This window comes from Accipiter gentilis, chromosome 7 (assembly GCF_929443795.1).
Source record: "Accipiter gentilis chromosome 7, bAccGen1.1, whole genome shotgun sequence".
NCBI lineage: Eukaryota > Metazoa > Chordata > Aves > Accipitriformes > Accipitridae > Astur > Astur gentilis.
This window is the reverse complement of record NC_064886.1, coordinates 21,186,753-21,202,556: the sequence shown is the minus strand read 5'-3', so window position 1 is coordinate 21,202,556 and position 15,804 is coordinate 21,186,753. Positions and strand designations below refer to the sequence as shown.

Genomic DNA, 15,804 nt, shown 5'->3' with positions numbered 1-15,804 from the left:
ATTCCCTCACCATCATCTTTTCCCCTTCTCGACCACTGAATCCACCTTAAGAGCACATTGCATATAAAAGATGGACACTTCAAAAGGAGCTTCTGTCTCAGGGTATTCATAATACATTGACTACTTCCAGAAGGCTTCATATCCCCTGACACACTGCCACAGAGGGATATATTCTGTCTGACGGGGGGATGCCAATACCAGCTACAATACTCTGCTAATTCTACCAAGGCGGTATTCTCCACTGTCACTGATCCTTTGGAGGGAGACGTTTCTCTTCTACCCATGAATTTAATATGCTGCCCTACCCTGCCTTCAAAAGGTTCAGCAATATAATAATGCACAACTGATCTGCAGAGAGGCACAGTCTCCTCTCCTCCCAAAGCTTTCTCCCTGTTAGCAGCTATGCTTCAAAGCCAAGTGGATCATCAAAGACTGGCAGAGTATTTCCAGATCTTTCAGAGAGAGGAAAGGACAAACAATTTCACATTCTGGATACCCTGTAATTCCAAGAGGCTGTTTGCAGAAATTGTTGACCCATGAAAAGGCTCTGCCTTTATATCTGTCAAGTGATCTTACTCATGGCTTGTCCAAGCACTTTGGGTGCAGAGTTTCAGCTTGCAAAGCTCCCCTTTTCGCCATTAACTTTGTGCATTAACTATAATATAACGAGTTACTGCACAGACCTAACAAACAAAGCTTGTCAAGCAGCACTGCTTTGACCGCCTTGACCCAATGCTGTATATGTGTTGTAGGTCCACTATTCAACAGCCTTGTCTTCCAGGCTTCCCATCTGAGGTCTTGACTGTTCAGCAGACCTTAAGCATCCAAATCTCAACCCACTAAAAACTGGTGCTTGGCTCTGCTTCCAAATTGCTATTATCCTTGCAAAAGCAATACAGGAAGTCTGAATTCTCTATTCGTAACATTTCAGTAGTAGCTAGAGGCTGTAGCCAGGATAGTAACCCCATTGTGCTACAGGGGCCTCTCAGACACTTTGTAAGAGTCTCTGCCCTACAGAGCTTACCCTCTAAGTAGATGAGACAAAGAAAGGATTATGGTCCCAACTTTCCAGACAATCAAGGATGTGAGTGGTTTTAGTTATGATGGAAATCCAAGCCGTACCCAGGAACTGAGCCCATGTGTCCCCCCCATCCCAGTCAAGCAGCTTATTCATGGTTACATCCAAACCTTCCCTGCAGTAACTAAGAACAAGAGAGTCGACTACATTCAGATTAGCAATAGCCAAGACGAGAACCCAAACAAGCCAAAAATGCAAATAAAAGTGTCCAAATATTTTCTTAAACTGAACATAGACTCCAGCTCGCAGACACACTATCCCAAAAGGGCCAATTACCACAGCCTCAACTGTGGGCTGATGAGGCCAGAGCACTGGCATCTTAAAAGAAGTATCTGTCAAGCAGGAGTGCATTTCCCCATTTCCTACTTAAGCAGCTCAGAGCGTAAGTAACACCACTAATAATTTTGCATACAAAGCCATCCTGGCCCTTTCCCAACGATACTCGTGCACTGAAATTGTTGGGCATGGATGGTCATACTCGTCTTTTATAGCTCATTCAAAACCCATGGGGAAAACAATCAGAACACAACACAACCTTTACGTTTGTTGACCTATCAGCAACAGTGGGTCTATGAACAGCTGCAGCATTACTCCTGAAGCAGAGAGCAATGAAGTAAAAGAAGAGTTTGCCTGTCTCTTCCAAGTACTGGAAAACCACTGTCTGGCATTAGTCCTTGTGCCAGCATAAACAGTTATCAGCAATAACTGGGGTTGGCAGGAGCCAGCACGAGAACCTCAGGCATTTAGACCAGCTGAGCTCTACCAACTGTGCTCTGAGCAGCCCTCTGCCACCAGCAGCAAGGAATTCAACACATCACTCTGCCCCCAGGCATTCCCACTGGAACAGGCAGGTAGGTATCAGCCCTTTACCTGAAAACATCCTGGTCCTCGTGGTCTGTGGGGGGGTTGTTCCACTGGGAGGGGATCCGACAGTAAAAATCACTGGGGATGGGCTGGCAGAGCCCCCAGCCCGGGCACCAGAGTGCAGGGTCCCTCCGTAAGCACCTGAGGGAGCTGGGGAGACAGTTGAAAGGTGCAGACTGGCATTACAGGAAAGTTACTGAGAGCGTGTTGTGCCTCACCCAGCGGTTTTATGTTCCTGCAGACTCTCTTGGGAGACAGTGGTTACCAGCACAGGCCAGCACTCCCTTTGGAGGCGTCCCCCAAGAACACGACCAGGCCAGGCTGGCATGAACTACAGGACACGAGCCTGGGCAGCGTTACGCATTGCTGCAGCTGTTCTCCCCTCCTCGCTTCCCAACCTGCAAGCCCACCCTTGCAGAGCCATTCATATTCGAGCCGCCTAGCAGAAAGTCCCCACTTCCACACGTTACCACATTCAGAAGGGGCCAAAAGAGGAAGCCCTGCCTACAAAAATCACACCACTAGCCAGCAACTACACAGCACGCGTAGCCCACAGACCTTCGAGCACTCCACCAAAGAAAGCAAACATCATTACACTCCTCACACACCGCAGTCACTTCCTTTGCCAAAAGCCATCAGAAAAGCAGCCTCCCATTTGTAGAAGGCATGTAGGCAAACTGTTTGCCCCAACCCAGGACATCCTGCCAGATCTGCCTGGCCTCCCCACCTACCTGCAATTTCCATTGGCTTCTCATTGTTCAGGCTGTCGTTGCTGCCAGCTTCTGAGATCTGTGCCCCAAAGGCTGCCTTCAGAAGCAGGTCAGTAAGCCTGCCTGTGCTCAGAGATCTAAAAAGAGGACATACAACATGAGGCAGAAAATCAACAGGTGTTAATTTTTCAGCTAACTTCCACTCCAGTTTGTGCCATTCCTGGTCCACGACCACTTAACACTACAAAGCAGTCTGAAGCTGAAATGACCACTCTTCCTCTTTCAACAGAGCATCTGAAGCACCTCCTGCTACTTGTAGGAAGTATACAACTACCGTGACTAACTGCAGTAATGCAAGCACTGACTACAGCATTATTACAACACAATTTCTCTTTGATGGAAGATATGGAAACTAATATCAGAGGACTCCTCCAGATCACTGGAGAAAGCTGCAGTCTGCAGAGAGGCATGTAAGAAAAACTTAACACTAACACGTGAGTGACTTTGTATCCTGCAACGCTCATGACAGTCGGCACGTGGCTTTCAAGCAGATCTCTGGTCTGAAGACCTGTGCCCACTGTTCGATGGACAAGGAACACCCATAACACCCTCTCATCCATGACAGGCACAGGCTCCGCAAAGACCAAGGTGTGCATCTGCATAATTGCAGGGAGACTGGTCAAATAACAAAATCCTGCATCCCCACTTGATGAAATCCTGGACACTAAACACAGTGTGAAGCTGCAGACAATCTCTCACTTTGTAAAATCTAGGCCATGGCTTGCGCCTGTAGAGGAAGACCAAAAATCTGCATCATATCTGCTTGCAATCCAAAGGTGCTAGCAGGTAACTACAGAACATTTAACTTCAATCTTAGCTGGAGTTTGAAATTTGCCCATCTGTCCTGTATTAGGGAATGAAGCACCACTGTATAAACAGGCTATAGCTCACCTGCCCTTGATCTCTTCCACAGGCCTCAATCCCAAGCCAGTTTGCTGGCAGTGGAAATGACCCATCTCCTTCAGATCTGGCAAAGTCTTGTTCCGTGTTGGAGTCATCATGACCCCCTGATGGGCCAAGAGGGTGAGGAGATTCTGGGAACTTGGGGTTTTGGGAAACTCAAATGGGGACACAGCCTAAGAAAAACAGAAAAAACAGAAACCTTTCTTTAAAAACAAAGGACGAAGGTTCCCCTCACCCTCCCATTTGTTTATCAAAATTAAATTGTATGCTTAACAACCTGCCTGAAATAAAGAGATAGAAATCCCACCCCACGCAGTTACTTGTCCCCAGTACCAGAAAGACTAAAACAAAAGGGCAACAAGCTCTGCTGAAAATTTGTAGCAGCCTAACATAAGCAGAGAAAATCCTGTCACAGTGCCAGCTTTGCATGAGACACCAGGGCTGTCACCTGCTTAACTGTCTGCCGTCTCTGTTGGGGATTCCTGCTGGACACACACTTGCGTCACAAGCCAAGTTGCTATGTGCAAACCAGCCCAGGCACTACAGTTCACTAATGCGCTTCTGACTAATCTGGGCAGCTCCTTTTCATTGCCTCTTTAAAACCCTGGACTCTGCTCAGATGGTGAACACTGCTACCAAGCGAGATCTGTCCACTAAGAACTAGGACACTACCTCATTTCACACAGATCACTAAACAGCCCTTGAAGAAAAGCAAACAAGCAGTGATAAATCCAGGTCAGAGTTACCTGATCATGCAGCGGTTCAGCCCCAAATAACCCAAAAGACTGAGCTGTGAGGAACCCCAAATCGGACTCCTTGACATACCTTTGTAGGGGACCCCATTATAGTTGGCAAAGGGCTTCTCTGCATGAACTCAGACAGCTTCGGTGAGGATCTGAGCTGCCGGCAGTGCTGTAAGCCATGAATCTGCAGAGGCTGGCTGATTGGGGTATGACTGAAGTGAGCAACAAGAGGATCAGAGTGCTGCTTGGTTATCTTCTGCCTGCAGGAATGCAAATCTGACAGGTTGGGAGCACTGTGGAGCCGGGAGCCCATCCCTCGAGGAGAGTGTTCGGGTGCCGAGGAACCTGGAGACCCCAGAGTGACAAACCACATCATTTCCTGGTTCTAACACAAAAAGCCAGCCTGATCCCAGGATCCACTCCACAAACATCTCCAGATCAAAACCTTCAGTGGATGGCTAAGGATGGCACTCTGATCAGTGCCACAAAACTGCTAGGCCTGATCAGGTTTTGACTCTATAGGAAAGAGATGTGAACAGGGAAACAAAACTGCAGCTTCTTCCCTTCACTGAAGCCCTTACAGAGAAAGTGACTCTGACTGTCAGAGCCTAGCAGCAAGGAAATTACGCATCAAGCAGGCCACTTGGCAGAGGGGGGTTTGAGATGCTTTTCCTTCATTCAATCCATTGACTTCAAAGTCCCAAGTTTCAAGTTTTTGTGACACAGTGTTTGTCAGCACTGGAATACGCTGGCTGACAGGATGTGAATGGATCAACTCCAACTCCTACCAGCACACAGAAATCCTGGCTGGCCAAGCACCAAGAGAAGCTGCTGAAGGAACATACCCAACCTTGAATGCCCTGAGACTATGGTTCTGGCTTTATCCATAAGAATAATGAAGGAAGGTAAGGACCAACGCACCAGCGACAGGAATCCTGCTTCTCACTTCTGCTCCAAGATTAGACGGGATAACAGTCTGGCTGGGCTGCTCTGGGATTGTTCCAACTTTGAGAGAACATAATAAAAAAAAGTTTATTTGGTATTAAGTTTCCATAGGCAATAACAACACTATGCACCATCTGTTTTATAGAAAGATGCTAGTTATCTCTTTCATCTTCTCAGCCCTAGCTGTGTAGTGAAAATATCAACAAATCCTGTAAAAGGAGGGAAAAAACCCCTTCTGTCTGGTATTAGTTTAGCAAGTTTTAGTCTGACTTTGCAGTAATATTAATTCAGAGGAATAGAATATGAATATTCTGCACTTCCCCACCAGCAGAGTCTAATAAGTATAGGATTGGAGACACTAGGGTTATGGAATAGCTAGTTGCATCAGAGTCTGTTTCTTTATAGAAAACAGCAAATTGCACTAGTTGCACACTGGGGTTTTTCTTATCCTTTTCCACTTGAATTGCTTGTTAGCACCTGGATGCAGCTACCAAATATTCAGACAGCTACTTTTCAGTTTGAACAGTAAAGTTCAAGCCCTTCCAAAGCTGGTCAGAATTTGCTCTGACAACAATTGGCTTACGTTTTTTCTCACTCCAGCCCAAGCCAGTAAAAAGATACTTTGCACTTACAGAAGCCCTCTTCAGAGGGCAGCAAAATGTTTGATGCAGACACCAAAACAAAGCTTGCCTCTCCTGGGGCTAATGGGTATTTTCCTCTCCATTTTACTGAGGCCAAAACACCTGTCAAATGATCTATTGAGAAGAGCCAGGGAGAACACAATAATCTGAATTCCCTACTACCTGGCAGCTACAACTGGTCACAACCTCCCTCTTTACAGTACAGAGGCACATGATTTTATTAGGGCAGCAACATGCCAGTTGACATCTTACCTTGCGGCGATGGCATAAATGGCTTGGCACCGCCAAAGGAGAGCTTTCTAGAGCTGGGCACAGATCCATGCTCTCCAGGATAAGGAGGGGAAGCACCAGTTTTAGGAAAACCAAGTGGACTTGTACTGCTAGACCTCCGGACCGTACCAGACCTTACAGAAAACAACAGCAGCACATGTGTTACTCCAGGTGCCAGTAGAGTAAGGAACAGTATCACCAGACACTCACAAACACACCCAGGTACTTCCACAAAAGTGGAGCTTCATGGCTGTTTATTCTGGATAAAAATCCCACTGTTCTAGGACTACATGCACACAGATTAAGACGATAATCTTTGTTATCAAGAATTTCAATCCAAACAAAATTTTGCAAACCAAATAAAAAGAATGAATGAGATTAGTTTAGCTGTAAGCAGGAAAGCCTGTCATTTTTCAGAAGTCACTTTTAGATGCTTTCAATCAATCCTGAACAAGACAGTTTCATATCTTGCCATGTTCAAGGTGTTTATTTTAGACAGTGTCTTCAGAATGCCCTGAGAGGGCTTTATTCAACTGTCCCTCCTGTGCTGAGCTACTCACGTTTTTATCAAAGCAGCCATTTAGGCAAAAAGCTCCGTAATGCAGGTTGTATGATGCGGAGGTAAGCTGTGCCAAAGGCACTGCTCTGCAACAGAGCTTTGACTCAAATCAGAAGCTACAGAGCAAAACAGAGCAGTGTGTGGCTGTCAGATCTGAAACAGTTCAGTACTACCCAGAGGAATTTCTCTTTGGGCTGGATAGTCAGAATTGCCTGGGCTCCGAACTCTGTTAACTCCTTGTGAAGCCTCACCTTAGGGAGTTAAAAGTAATTTGTACAGCCCACACATGCAGGAACCTCAAGAATTATCCAGCTGCTAAAATGAAACAAAAGAGGAAACTAGACTAGCAGGAAAGTGAGTACAGCCACACCACCACTCTGGAGAGAGATGGGATTATTGTAAATGAATTAATTATTTCTCAGTATTTTAATGTTTTCACCACTCGTTAAGAACACACAACCTAAATACTATTTACTGAAATGCCATTCTGCTTCTGCAGGCTCCTTCACCAAGATTCCTATTACTCTCCTCTATATGAGAAAACAGTCTTTTCATCAAATCCTTCACTCTACTCCCAATTTGAACATTTTTGCCTTTGTTGAAAGAACATTAGTCTCAGCCAGTAGGTGGTTTTCTTGACAGAAATCAATGAATATCCTGAAAAACCCCCTCTGTGCTCAAGGCACTGAAAGATGCTATCACCAAGGTATCCTGCCTCCTCTCCCAGTGATGCTGCATTAAGCTGTCCATACATACCTGAACAGAAGGAGCAAAAGCGTATGGGTTTCGGCAGCGCAAGCAGGGCTAGCTACTTACTCAACAACACTGCTAGATGTATGTTTTACTTTATGCCATGTTTCAGAAAATAAATAAAAATAATTAAAAATAAATAAATAAAATCTATTTCAGTAGTTGAGGTATAAGAATTTGATCCGCCACCCCTCCACCCCCCCTTTTTAATGTGTTACTACATTTCTCAGCTAAATGAATCCATGCTATATTTGCATGCTTGGAAAAAAGGAAATCCTTTAGAATTTTAACCTAAAAATCACTTCTTTTCAGGTTGCTCCAGATTCAGAGGCCTAATGCTCATCAAGTGCCTGACCCTGAAGCTAAATGAATACACAACAAGGAAATGGCACACCTGGCAAGCTGAAAAGATACCTAGACATTTAGTGGCAGAAAGTATTGCTCATCCATGTTTTTAACTCTCCAGAATATAAGCCATCCAGAAGGCTGAATATTATCTATCAGGAACTTGCAGAAAAAAACACCAGCTGACTGCCGCTGCTGAAAGATATGGAATGTCAAATGCCACCCTACAAGACATGGGATAAGCAAGCAAGCAGACAAGCAGGACAGGTGATGTGGCCAAAAGTACGCACACATAATTACCACCTCAACAAGCAACATATCTATCCACAAACAAACTACATTACATAGGCATACACCAGCCAGTCAGATGACAGTGGTCAATTTTTCAGAGACAAGAGTGTACGTCAAGGTCTGCAGTCAAATGACTTGGCAAACATGATGAGGCACTTGGCTGTAATGACCTACTTGATACACCTGATGGAAAAGTGGAATCACACACTAAATGCTTGATGAAGATTTCTCCTTCTATTCCTGAAGGGTGTCTACTGAATTTGCTGATTAGAGGAAGTGATGATGAGAGATAAATATGGCTTCCTGGGGCAGAAAAAAAACAACACTGAACGCCAGAGATTCTGAGAAGATGCTAAAAGCAGAGTGTGAATCATCCTGATTGTGTCCATTCCTCGAGTTCCTCTGCAGGGACAATGCTAATCTCATCGTTACACAGCGGTGACTAAAAGGAGCAAAACATGACAGTTTGATCCCTGACTGGTAGCTGCAGGCTGTGAACCTGAAGTCAGCAGCCCGTCACCAGGCTTGGGGTAGGCACAGCATGCCTACATGCATCCTTGCACCTTCTCCAGAGCTCTCACTTTACACGTCACGTGGATAACCAGGACTCTTTTGTGAGTTCCAACACTAACATGGTCCACAAGTTTTGCTGTAAAAAATAAAAGGCATGTAGGAAACAGAAAGGAGTCTACCACAAAACCTGCTGCACGCTTGAAGAAGTGAACATAAAATAGTATTAAAGTAACACTGGCACTAAACAATCTCTCTGCTGATCCTTGATTACTATCAACATATTGTGTCTCTACTTATGGGTCCGCTGTGAATAAGCTTTATCCTGAATTAGGCTGGCTGAAGCCCAAACTTAGGCTGACATAGGTATTACCCTACTTCTGAAATCTAAACTTAAACTAATCCAGATGCCAAAGCATCTCATCCAAAAAAAGACACAACACCTCACAGACACTTCTATTTGAATGCCCCTGCTGTACAAACTCTTTGAGTCTCCTTCCAACCAGTCTACAACTTGGGCTGCTGCTGTCAACCCAGATTTCAAATCTGTAAGAACCAGAAATTATACATGAGAAGAGGCAGAAGCCCTATGTGTCTTGGATGTACAAGGCATTACCACTGAACTCAGAAGGTCAGCTGTACAGCTGAAGGCTGGCATCCAGGTCTTCCTGATGGCCTTCAGAAAACATGCTCTGCCTCACAGGCATAAATTGCTCATGATTTAATCACTCCCGGCTGCATAACCACATTAATATGCAACTCGTGTAAGACACATCATCTATGGTATGACTAGCCACAGGAACTAATTAAGTTAAAGTCAGGTAAGTTTTGCAGCCCCATCCATTTTAGTTGTTTATCTCAACTTTTTCCCTTTACAAAGGCATCCGACAGATGGATGGTTCTCTGCTTGGACACTCAAACCATAGCTGGCATGGGAAAAGCCATCAGACTCAAAGGGGCTCAGCCTGCACTGAAAGTTGACAGGACCTGTCTCGCATACATGCACACAGATAAAATTTACAGAACCTGGTAACAAAATAAACTTCAACATCACTACAAAAGTACCCCAAAACTATGTTACTACATAACACCACACTGGCTCCCTACAGCAAGGAGGAGAGCCCATCACAGAGGGAAATTTTTAGAGGTACAGAGAACAAACTGTGAAACAGTTTGTTTTACAGCCCTCGAGCTGTAATACAGGAGCCCCTGCACTGACGTTGCCCCATCCTCCCAGCCCCAGCACTTACCGCGGAGAGGCGTATTGATTGGGAGACTGCAGGTTCTGCTCAATCCGCCGGTAGTTATGAATTTGCGTTGGGACCGGAATGGGCACAGAGTGTCCGTACTTGCTGCTAGAAAATTGACCTGGCCGGCTGTTGAAAGGAGACACACAAAGAAAGCTTCTTGTAAGGGGTGGGCCGTCAACTAGGTAATTGGAGTTTTTATCTTCATAAAGCAACCGTTCACAGGGAGCGTCCCCTTGGCTGCTCTTGGCTTGTGGGTTTATACTGGGAGGTAGTTCAAAGTCATATCAAAGGGAAGTGGCATCACACATCTCCCGAAAACAGGCACCTTTCTTCCAGCACGATTCCCACCCACAGACTGAAGTTAAAACATACACCCAAGCGCACCACTCCCTCCAAGAAAATTGGATCCCTACTATTTCAGGCCACAACTGGCCTAGTTTCCAACAGCTCAGATCCACAGCCAAAGAGCACATCATTGAACAGGGGCTAAATATTCGTGGCTCACAAAGGATACCAGCAAAGATTTTGCTGCCAAGAGCTACTTGCAATTCATGCAGAGGCATTGCTGGAGCAATGGCATTTCCGTGAAAGTCGCAGCACGCCAGGAAGAGAATACAAGCTTGCGGTCTATATCAGAGTATTTGCAAGTTCACTACAGGGTGGAGAAGGCAATTCGGGAGAGAATAAATTTAGGGGGACAGAAGCTGGTATCTATATACCCATCGAGGTCAGCTACAATGTCACACAGACAAAATGGGACAGGCCCATTCTGCAAACTTCAGACTTCTTTCTAGTTCCATCCAAGCAGGTTAATCAGCTCACGTCTGGTATCTATTCCCCCGGGTGACAGTTTCCCCTGTTACACTTAGCCTGTACACCACACCACACAAACCACGTTATACAAAAACCATGCAAACACGACATTTAACTAAGTAGCCGCCTGAAGTATTTTCCCAAAGGCTCCAGAATTCTAGGATTAATTGCCATGGCAATGCTATTTACAACTGCCAACACCAATTGCAGGGACGTTGCACAACTACAGAAAGATCTTATTGGTAATGAAGGCTTCTGCAGTCTTCTTGCTGTCAGTCAAGGACGCACGCCTGGATCTGCCCCTGAGAAGCAGAAAGTATCACTTCTTTGGGTCTAACACTTGGAGTGGAATTGTTTTACATAAGATGAAAGGAGATATTTAATTCAGCAAGAACGTACATTTTGCACAGGGGAAGAGAGAAGAGTTTGTGTCTTATTTGGCAAAGCATCCCATTACCAGAATTTCTTTTTTGGGGAAGATCAGCAGTACTCTGTAGTTTATGGTCACAGTGTTGAACAAAGCTGAACTCCAGCAATGTGTCCGCAGATCTCCACACTGTGTACATGAAGACGCTCTTCCATCACAACAGAACCAAATAACTGTAAAAGATCTTTCATAAAGGCTGAAAGATCACAACATGATTCCAATTTCTTCATTCCTCTCTCAAGATGTCTACTAATTTTTTAAGTTCTATATATTCCTCCTTATTTTTTCCACCAAGAGAACAGACTTTTAATCTGATGTCTGTCTCTAAAAGGCAGCATGGAAGCCTTGATTCTTCATTGACGTACAATAAAATAGAGACATTCAAGGTTTCTGATTGCGCAGTGAAAAGATGAGGCTTTGGTGTCTCTGCCTTCCATCAGTGTAAGACGCGGAGTCAGACAAAGCAAACAGAGCTTTAACCAAGAAATCTGAGAGTTAACATCAAACTTTTTACATATCCTGACTTTCAACATACGTTTCAAACACTACGTCTTCAATCTGGCCAAAATCCTTTGGGGGGAAAAGAATTTATCTGGTAAAATGATCCCCCCCTCTCTCCAAGAGTTACAGCAAGTCCTTATAGGAGCCAGGTTTCTCCACAAGGTGCATGTTGCAAAAGAAAGCATCCAAGTGAGGTGACATATACTAAACATGCTAACCGGCTTCAAGCCTTAAAGACTACGATTGACCACAAATTTGCAAAGATCAAGAGATAAAGCTGGGACATGGAGTTTAGTTACTTGGCAGTAATTAAAAGCTCTTTGAAAATGATATTAAATCCATTGCTGTGGGATACATCCAAGGAAGTACTTTTCGTTAGACTTATTAAGCATCTTCAAGGGAAAAAAAAAATAAACCACTGACAGCATCTTTTAATTCTGCCTGGTCCTTATACTCTTAGTTAAAAACAAGGAGAGCTGCTCCAGAGTACACCATGACATCCCGAGGAAAACCCACTGCTGGCCACTCTAAAATAGCCTTTGCTTTCTGTCCTAGTTGGACTGCATCCAGCATTGCTTGCTAGCCTAGAGCCACACATGAAAGGAAGAACTGCGGCTTCGGAGTGAGCAAAGACAGAGAGAAAATCAGGAGCCCTCTGCACCAGTGAAGCCAGGTGCTGAACCAGTGGGCCTTATAACATCTACAGTGAAGGGCACCAAAACCCATGTGAATAGTAAGGGCATACCTGGGTGGCACCAGTTCAAAGCACTTCCAGGAGACAGATCAAAGATAATGCTTTACACTCTGGATTCAGAGTGACTGCTCCAATCTTTCATTACTTATGTCTTATTCCCCATCCTGGACAGGGTAGAAGTAACTTTTCAGTGTTTCTTCAAAGCAGATAGAAAAGTGAGAAGTAGCACTAGAGGGTTTGGCATCTGCTCCACAGAAGCTGCTGGGAATGAGCAGGAAAGACAGCAAGAGCAGAAACATGTTTAAATCATAGCCACTAACATCGACTTGCCGCCTTGTGATCCAGCAGAATACAGTGAGGCCAGTTTGGTGAAGACAGCAGTGAACAGTGAAAAGTAGGCAGCATTTGTAGTCAGCTTCCATGAATTTCCACTCACTGCTGTCCAGAAACAAGGCCAAATCCTTTAATAAAGACTGATCCCCAGAATGCAAAGGAATCAGTTAAGGAATAAGCTGTTAAAAAGCTTAGCGGGCAATGGCATAAGAAGCCTCATGCAATTAAACTCCACACTGCAGTACATGCTTGCCAATTAATCTGATCACGTCAGCAAGGCTTTGAGCTATATTCTTCTCCTTTAAATTTGTATGCTTTGAGGCTATGTTTTGTCATTTTCTAGGCTCTGTTTATGTGACAAGTGTGTTCAACACATAGCCTGGGACTAGATTTTCTTCTTAAGAAAGATTTGAGAGTCATCCATCTTCCAGTGTGAAATCCCCTTCAACTGTTCTCCCCCAACAGGTGCCATATTGACAGAATAGAAGATAAAAGCTGTCCTGCTTCCCCAGTAGGCAAGAATGAGATGGCAAGCAAGACCACCAAGCTCCCTGTAAGCTAAACACGTACCATAAAGCTTCAAGCTCTAGAGTCAATGGGATCACCTTCCAGAGACCATTAACGTCTCCTGAACATAAATGTGTCTGAAGGCATTGGCAGTACTGGGCAGCTGGTGGCGTTATGTGCGGGCAGCTGTCACTTACAACATTTCTGAACACCAAAGCTAAGTTTGTAGCAACTGGTTTAGTTGGAACTAAACCTATGACCATGCCTGTTGCACTTCTTACTCCTACTGCACCCTCTGTTACTAAACAGGGCCCATATAGCAGCATTACTTTACACAGACATAGTGCAATGAGCTGTTTGGTGCTTAGGCAACTGTAAACAACTAAGTAGGCCCAGATCTGTCCTTCAACAGCAAGGAGAGATGAGCAACACTCCTCCACATTTGCCCTCCTACCCCTTGCCCAGTAATTCAAGCCCACAGTAGTTTCAGCCTTGGCTGAAGTGTTGTACTCTAATTCACTGCATGAATTTAGAAGCAAGGGTCTTTAGCTGGAATACTCACCGCCTCTGCAGGCTGAGCACAGAGGGGATGAGTAGCACATACATGCCAGTGGAGTACATTTACCTTCTGTTTGAGAATAATCCCTGGCCCTCCAGGGAACAGAGTTAATTCCAGCTCTACTGCATTCTCTTCTGGCCCCTCCTGAGGGCCAGAAGGAGAGACAAGCTATATAGTTAGGACTGATCAGTGCCCACGGCTGGGGAGTTCCTCCTGGGTGTTTCTTGTTACCCTTTAATTAAAGGAGATATGCGGATCTTGCCCAGCACACCAACATCTGTAAAATCCCCTTGTGGAAGCCAATGGGTGTTCAAATAATCAACATTTCATAGTCACCACTGAACAGTCTTTCTTACCTAGATGGGCTAGGAGAACTGCTGTACGGGGGTGAAGGAGATGGTGTCCTTCCCTGGCTTTCCAAGCCTGCTGAAGTCACCAGAGAACTCCTGAAGAATAACAGAAAGAACCCAGCAGTTAGAGCCTGGGAACCAACCCTGCTCCTCCCCTACAAAGCATAGAAACAGAGCTGTGCCTGCCAGCACCCTCTGCCCAGCTGAGTCTAGTCGTAGGAGCCCTGGGGACTGTCATGCTGCCCGACAAAAACTCTGGTATTCAGGTGCCACTTGCTGATCAAACTGAAAATGGTCAGAACCAGGCTGGTGACAGTTATCTCTGCAACAAAAGTTCTCATCAACGTTTTTCCTCCCATCCACCAGAACCCAAAAGTCTCTAACACAGAGTACACTCCAGCAGCTCAGCCATTTCAGTTGCCTTGGTGGTCTTACCCGCTGTACATCAGGCTGTCTTGGATTGGTTTCCCTCCTGCAGCCTCAGCAGTTAAATCACCTGAGGAACAAGGAAGTGCAGAAACTGATTAATTTGAGATAATTTTCTTAAAAATCTTTTTATATTCAGAGCAACTGAGATTTTGGGGTAGAATTTCCTGCTTCTCCAAGACCTGCTGAATTGCTTCTGAAGTCAGTGTTTTGCAAAATACATGTGGGCTGAAGCTGATGTGGATGCTGCTACTCCTTTGTGCTGGTTTTGGCTGGGATAGAGTTAATTTTCTTCATAGTAGCTACTATGGGGCTATGTTTTGGATTTGTGCTGAAAATAGTGTTTATAACAGTGTTGATGTTTTTGTTGAGCAGTGCTCACACAGAGCCAAGGCCTTTTCTGCTTCTCACCCCTGCCCACCAGCAAGTGGCTGAGGGGGCACAAGGAGTTGGGAGGGGACACAGCTGGGACAGCTGACCCCGACTGACCCAAGGGATATTCATTCCATCCCATATGGCATCATGCTCAGTATATAAAGCTGGGGGAAGAAGAGGGAAGGGGGGACATTCAGAGTTACGGCATTTGTCTTCCCAAGTCACCGTTACACATGATGGGGCCCTGCTTTCCTGGAGATGGCTGAACACCTGCCTGCCCATGGGAAGTGGTGAATGGATTCCTTGTTTTGTTTTGCTTGCGTGGGTGGTTTTTGCATTACCTATTAAGCTGTCTTTTTCTCAGCCCACGAGTTTTCTCACTTTTACCCTTCTGAATCTCTCCCCCATCCCACTGTGAGGCAGATGAGTGAGCAGCTGAGTGGTGCTTAGTTGCCGGCTGGGGTTAAACCACAACATCCTTATACCCTGAAGTTTTGGAAATTTTAGGCTGAAAGGCACTCCTTTTGGAAAGGGAACCAAAAGCTGACAGAGTCATTTGGGGCAACAGGTATATGCCCACTTGGTGCAAGCAATTAGCTGCTGTGTAAAGACAGTGGTATATGTTGCACGTAGGGCTTTGAAACATCTGTGTCCTAAGTGGCAAAAATCCAGGACAGCCAAATGAGCTGGCAGCTCGATACACAACATAGGGGAGTTTGTGCCTTTGCCGTAATGCCTGAACACTGGAAACATGACTAGCACAAGACAAGTGTATACTGGCCCCACTGCTGTTCCCAGGAAAAATACAAGCAATGCTGAGCTCTTCCTTATCGTAAGGATTGCACGGCAGAGACCTTTCACAGATTCCAGTTCTACCCCTCTAAATTTCTGTTTTAATAC

General features: G+C 45.2%; 1 protein-coding gene across 10 annotated transcripts in view; it reads right to left on the bottom strand.

Moving 5' to 3' along the window:
• The window catches only part of ULK1 (unc-51 like autophagy activating kinase 1), an 85,883-nt gene that overhangs the window by 12,007 nt on the left and 58,072 nt on the right, over positions 1–15,804 (bottom strand). For 7 of the 10 annotated variants that reach the window (XM_049804480.1, XM_049804484.1, XM_049804481.1 and 4 more), the window contains 9 exons: positions 14,539–14,599; positions 14,110–14,199; positions 9,920–10,045; positions 6,197–6,348; positions 5,280–5,363; positions 4,441–4,703; positions 3,604–3,788; positions 2,674–2,789; positions 1,949–2,092 (listed from right to left, as the gene is read on the bottom strand). In XM_049804480.1, the coding sequence (XP_049660437.1) occupies positions 1,949–2,092; positions 2,674–2,789; positions 3,604–3,788; positions 4,441–4,703; positions 5,280–5,363; positions 6,197–6,348; positions 9,920–10,045; positions 14,110–14,199; positions 14,539–14,599 (1,221 nt within the window). The remainder of the gene's footprint in view (positions 1–1,948; positions 2,093–2,673; positions 2,790–3,603; positions 3,789–4,440; positions 4,704–5,279; positions 5,364–6,196; positions 6,349–9,919; positions 10,046–14,109; positions 14,200–14,538; positions 14,600–15,804) is intronic. The other 3 variants (XM_049804487.1, XM_049804488.1, XM_049804486.1) reach the window with 2 other exon arrangements.